Source organism: Rhinoraja longicauda, chromosome 34 (genome assembly GCF_053455715.1).
Source record: "Rhinoraja longicauda isolate Sanriku21f chromosome 34, sRhiLon1.1, whole genome shotgun sequence".
In the NCBI taxonomy this organism is placed as follows: domain Eukaryota; kingdom Metazoa; phylum Chordata; class Chondrichthyes; order Rajiformes; family Arhynchobatidae; genus Rhinoraja; species Rhinoraja longicauda.
Genome location: NC_135986.1, coordinates 12,687,748 through 12,693,747, shown reverse-complemented (window position 1 = coordinate 12,693,747; position 6,000 = coordinate 12,687,748). Strand labels below are relative to the sequence as shown.

At 51.1% G+C, this 6,000-nt stretch overlaps 1 protein-coding gene across 1 annotated transcript; it reads left to right on the top strand.

Annotated features, from left to right (window-relative positions):
- The first annotated feature begins 487 nt into the window (after positions 1-487).
- On the top strand, positions 488-2,727 carry LOC144609441 (uncharacterized). The gene has a single exon (XM_078427920.1). It carries the CDS (start codon positions 924-926, stop codon positions 2,100-2,102), a length of 1,179 nt encoding a protein of 392 aa, XP_078284046.1. The 5' UTR covers positions 488-923; the 3' UTR covers positions 2,103-2,727.
- Positions 2,728-6,000: the final 3,273 nt, after the last annotated feature.

Sequence of the window (6,000 nt, the reverse complement as noted above, 5' to 3'; positions counted from 1 at the left end):
TTTAGCTTAGAGGTACAGAAAACTGACCCTGCGACCTAGTCCACGCCGCCCATCGACCACCCATTCATGCTCGGTGACGTTTTGGGTCGAGATCTTTCTTCAGACTGAGCTATTCCTTCTACCCAGAGATGTTGCCTGTCCCACTAAATTACTCCAGCATTTTGAGTCTATCTGCTGTGAGTGCTGTGAGCAACTGCGCCAGTGTATTGCCCTTGCCCGGGAGGGAGTGTGGCGCGCAATTTCTCACATTAATGCAACTACGGGTTGTAAAGTAGCGCAAAGCGCTCCTTAAATGCAAGTTTGGAACATGAAGACTACATTACCCAGATGCCACGGGGCGGTAGGTCCCTGGCCGCTGGTGTCACAGGGCAGAGACGCCGGACGTGACGCCTCGCGCCGCGCAGTTCTGGCGTCCACGGATAAGTTCATCGGCGGGTCAGTCGAGCGCTGGGCCGCAGTTTTAGGCAACGCCGAGGAGCACCCGCGGCTGAGCTCCACAACACAGCGAGTCAACGGGTTAAGGACCAATTCACCCGAGGCTCCGCGGACTGACTCCAGGGCGGCGCAGATGCGCTGTCAGAATAGGGCGCCTTCTCTGTCGCATTGTGGGTAATTAGGCCGCCTTCTCTGTCGCATTGTGGGTAATTAGGCCGCCTTCTCTGTCGCATTGTGGGTGATTAGGCCGCCATTACTTCCACTGCGTCGAGTCCACGGACGGACAGATTGTGAACGAGTTTGGAACGCAACTGACGGTTGAGACTTTCGAGATCTCATTGGCACAAAATTCCAAAGATTTTCCAACTTTTGAAAGAAGAAAAAAAGTGATTAGCCGGTCATCTCCTTTACTGACCAGTGGGTTCGAACAGGGAGATATCACCCCGTGCTCCAGGTGCATTAAGGGATCCACTCAGTCATCTGACCAGATGAGACCCCAGACAGTTCGCTCCATTGAGAGGTCATTCACGTGCTCTGAATGTGGGAAGCGATTCAACCGGCCATCTCATCTGAAGATCCACCAGTGGGTTCACTCAAGGGAGAGACCCTTCACCTGCTCCGAATGTGGGAAGGGATTTGCACAATCATCCAAACTCCTCATTCACCAGCGTGTTCACACCGGAGATAGGCCGTTCATCTGCTCTGAGTGCGGGAAGGGGTTCACTCAGTCATCGGCCCTTCTGACACACCAGCGGGTTCACACCGGGGAGAGACCGTACACTTGCTCTGAGTGCGGGAAGGCATTCAGCCGATCGTCCGGCCTGCTGGCGCACCAGCGAATACACACCGGGGAGAGACCATTCACCTGCTCTGAGTGTGGGAAGGAATTTGCACAATCAGTCAAACTCCTCATCCACCAGCGTGCTCACACTGGAGAGAGGCCGTTCATCTGCTCTGAGTGTGGGGGGAGGTTCACTGAGTCATCAGCCCTTCTGATACACCAACAAATTCACACCGGGGAGAGACCGTTCACCTGCTCTGAGTGTGGGAAGGGATTCAGGCGGTCATCTTGTCTGAAGACCCACCAGCGGGTTCACACCGGGGAGAGACCATTCATCTGCTTGGATTGTGGGGAGAGGTTCACTCGGTCATCGGTCCTTCTGACACACCGACGAATTCACACTGGGGAGAGACCGTATGCTTGTCCTGAGTGCGGGAAGGCATTCAGTCATTCTTCCGGCCTGCAGACGCACCAGCGAATACACACCGGGGAGAGACCGTTCACCTGCTCTGAGTGTGGGAAGGGATTCAGTCGGTCATCTAGTCTACAGACCCACCAGCGGATTCACACCGGGGAAAGACCATTCATCTGTGCTGAGTGTGGGAAAGGATTCAGCCGGTCATCTAGTCTACAGACCCACCAGCGGGTTCACACAGGGGAAAGACCATTCATCTGTGCTGAGTGTGGGAAGAGATTCACAGACTCATCGAAGCTGTTGACACACCAGCAACTTCACACTGGGGAGAGACCGTGCGCTTGCACCGCATGCGGGAAAGTATTCAGTCGATCATTGTACCTGCGGAGACACCAGCGAATACATACAGGAGGAGGCCGTTCACCTGCTCCGAGTGCGAGAAGGGATTCAGTCGACCATGCGACTTGCTGATGCACCAGGGAACACACACAGGGGAGAGGCCATTCACCTGCTTGGAGTGTGGGAAGGGATTTGCACGGTCATCCAGACTGCTCACTCACCAGCGAGTGCACAATGGGTAGAGACCGTTCACCTGCTCCGAGTGCGGGAAGGGATTCACTCAGTCAACTCACCAGTTGAGACACCAATGGACTCATGCTGAACACAAAGGTTGATTGTTCGGTATGTACACGGGATCTGAACACTGCAGCTGCCGAGACTCCGCAAGTTCACAGGTGACTGCAGCCATCAGTTCACAGTCAGTGCTGTTGTTCGTCACGTCCAGGATTGGACCCTGGTTATTAGGAACATTGAGGGGTGGTTCACTACTGGATTTGGAAGCACAATTCTATCCTTCATGAATTTTAAATATAGTTGTGTTCGATTAAACTGACTGCGAGTTTGTAGAGTTCTCAGGATATGTATACACTGAATCATTCTGCTTCACGGTCTGTGTCTCCCTCAGTCGCAGTGTGTGTAGGAGCCATTTGCACCTATTGTCTATTTGCACAGAGCCATCAGAGGAAGGCAGGTTAGGAGTGGGTGTGGGGATTAGCTGAGCAATTAAATCAGAAAATTGGTAAATTGGCCATTAGTTCATTTGACAGCAAATATAAGCAAGGCTTGCTCAAGGGGGGGGCGACCTGTCAGGTAGCGGCCTTGTCAAGGTAAGTATAAGAAAATAACTGCAGATGCTGGTACAAATCGATTTATTCACTAAATGCTGGAGTAACTCAGCAGGTCAGGCAGCATCTCGGGAGAGAAGGAATGGGTGACGTTTCGGGTCGAGACCCTTCTTCAGACTGATGTCGGGGGTGGGACAAAGGAAGGATATAGGTGGAGACAGGAAGATAGAGGGAGATCTGGGAAGGAGGAGGGGAAGGGAGGGACAGAGGAGCTATCTGAAGTTGGAGAAGTCAACGTTCATACCACCGGGCCGCAAACTGCCCAGGCGAAATATGAGGTGCTGCTCCTCCAATTTCCGGCGGGCCTCACTATGGCACTGGAGGAGGCCCATGACAGAGAGGTCAGACTGGGAATGGGAGGGGGAGTTGAAGTGCTGGGCCACCGGGAGATCAGTGGCGTTAATGCGGACCGAGCGCAGGTGTTCAGCGAAGCGATCGCCGAGCCTGCGCTTGGTTTCGCCGATATAGATGAGTTGACATCTAGAGCAGCAGATGCAATAGATGAGGTTGGAGGAGGTGCAGGTGAACCTCTGTCTCACCTGGAAAGAATGTTTGGGTCCTTTGATGGAGTTGAGGGGGGAGGTAAAGGGACAGGTGTTGCATCTCGTGCGGTTGCAAGGGAAAGTGCCCGGGGTTAGGGTGGTTTGGGTAGGAAGGGACGAGTGGACCAGGGAGTTGCGGAGGGAACGGTCTCTGCGGAATGCAGAGAGGGGAGGGGATGGGAAGATATGGCCAGTGGTGGGGTCCTGTTGTAGGTGACTTGTCAAGGTAAGTGCCTTGTGAGTAAAGTGCGAGTCATTGGCTCAAGGGTCTTCCGTGAGGAGGCTACACCTGATTTGAAACTTGTGATTTTTTTGTCCACTGAAGAAATGGCAGGCAGGTTGGTGCAGTGTGTTTTCCTGTGGGTGGTCAGGGACACCAATGGAGCTTCTGGAGACGCCACCTGCAGTAAATGTGTCCAGGTGCAGCTCCTGAATGACCGTTTTGGGGAATTGGAGAAGCAGCTGGATGACCTCGGGGCCATCCGGAACAACGAGAGCTTCCTGGACAGGACCTACAGTGAGGTTGTCACACCAAGGATGCAGGAAGAGAGAAGGTGGGTGACTGTGAGGAAAGGGAGTAAACGTGGAGAGCAGGAGACCAGGTGGCTGTGCCGAATGAAAACGGGTATGCCCTCTTGGGAGCAGAAGACGCTTCCAGTCCGAGCGGCAGACAGGTCGGTGGTTCCAATCCTGGCAATGAGACTCGACCGGGGAGACCGACGTCGGGCAGGGCCAGAGTAGTGGGTGACTCTTTTGTCCGAGGTGCGGACAGGAAATTCTGTGGCGGCAGGCGAGACTTGAGGATGGTCTGTTGCCTTCCTGGTGCGAGGGTTAAAGATGTCACAGACTGAATTCAGAAAATCCTAGAGAGGGAAGGTGAACAGCCAGAGGTAGTTGTGCACGTGGGCATGAACGACTTCGGGAAGAAGAGGAAGGAGGTTCTGCAAAGTGAGTTTAGAGAGTTAGGAAGCAGACTGAAAAGCAGGACTAAAAAATAAAGTGGATGAGCTTGATGCTCATTAGATATTGGCAAGTATGATGTTGTGGGAATTACAGAGACATGGCTGCAACAGGACCAGGGCTGGGAGCTGAATATTCAGGGGTATACGACTTATCGAGAAGACAGAGAGGTGGGCAGAGCGGGTGGGGTCGCTCTGTTGGTAACAAATGATATTCAGTCCCTTACAAGGGGTGACATAGAATCAGGAGATGTAGAATCAGTATGGACAGAACTGAGGAATTGTAAGGGTAAAAAGACCCTAATGGGAATTATCTACAGGCCCCCAAACAGTAGCCTGGATATAGGGTTCAAGTTGAATCAAGAGTTAAAATTGGCATGTCACAAATGTAATGCTACAGTGGTTATGGGAGATTGGCTGACTTGGACAGGTTGTGTGAGTGGGCAGATGCATGGCAGATGCAGTTTAATGTGGATAAATGTGAGGTTATCCACTGGTGGTAAGAACAGGAAGGCAGATTATTATCATATCATATCATATCATATATATACAGCCGGAAACAGGCCTTTTCGGCCCTCCAAGTCCGTGCCGCCCAGCGATCCCCGTACATTAACACTATCCTACACCCACTAGGGACAATTTTTACATTTACCCAGCCAATTAACCTACATACCTGTACGTCTTTGGAGTACGTATTATATGAATGGTGTCAAGTTAGGAAGTACAAAGAGATCTGGGTGTTCTAGTTCATCAGTCACTGAAAGTAAGCATGCAGGTACAGCAGGTAGTGAAGAAAGCTAATGGCATGTTGGCCTTCATGACAAGAGGAGTTGCGTATAGGAGCAAAGAGGTCGTTCTTCAGTTGTACAGGGCAATAGTGAGACCGCACCTGGAGTACCGTGTGCAGTTTTGGTCTCCAAATTTGAGGAAGGACATTCTTGCTATTGAGGGAGTGCAGCGGAGGTTCACTAGGTTAATTCCTGGAATGGCGGGACTGTCGTATGTTGAAAGACTGGAGCGACTGGGCTTGTATACACTGGAATTTAGAACGATGAGAGGGGATCATATTGAAACATATAAGATTATTAAGGGATTGGACATGCTTGAGGCAGGAAACATGTTCCCAATGTTGGGTGAGTCCGGAAGATCATGAGAGGAATAGATTGAGTACATGTGCAGAGTCTCTTCCCCAGAGTAGGTGAATTGAGGACCAGAGGACATAATTTTAAGGTGAAGGGGAAAAGATTTAATAGGACTCTGAGGGGTAACGTTTTCACACAAAGGGTGGTGGATGTATGGGACATGCTGCCAGAGGAGGTAGTTGAGGCAGGGACTATCTCAACATTTAAGAAGCAGTTGGACAGGCACATGGAGAGGACAGGTTTGGAGGGATATGGACAAAAGGCTGGCAGGTGGGAATAGTGTAGCTGGGCCATGTTGGCTGGTGTGGGCAAGATGGGCCGATGTTTCACTCTATGATTCAAAACCCGGACTCTTGGGTTTTATTGCACAAGGATATGTGCATTGCACTAATATTGGGGTATCATTTATTGATTTTTTTTTGGTTTCTTGTCTTAAAATGAGTACTGTGCTGCCATGCTGTTCCAAGTAAGAATTTAATTGTCCCATTTTTAATGCACATAACAATTAAAGACGGTCGTAGAGAGAGAGAAGGTACAAGAGC

Coding starts and splice junctions, on each gene's coding strand:
- LOC144609441 (XM_078427920.1), top strand. CDS start 924: ATGAGACCCCAGACAGTTCGCTCCATTGAGAGGTCATTCACGTGCTCT.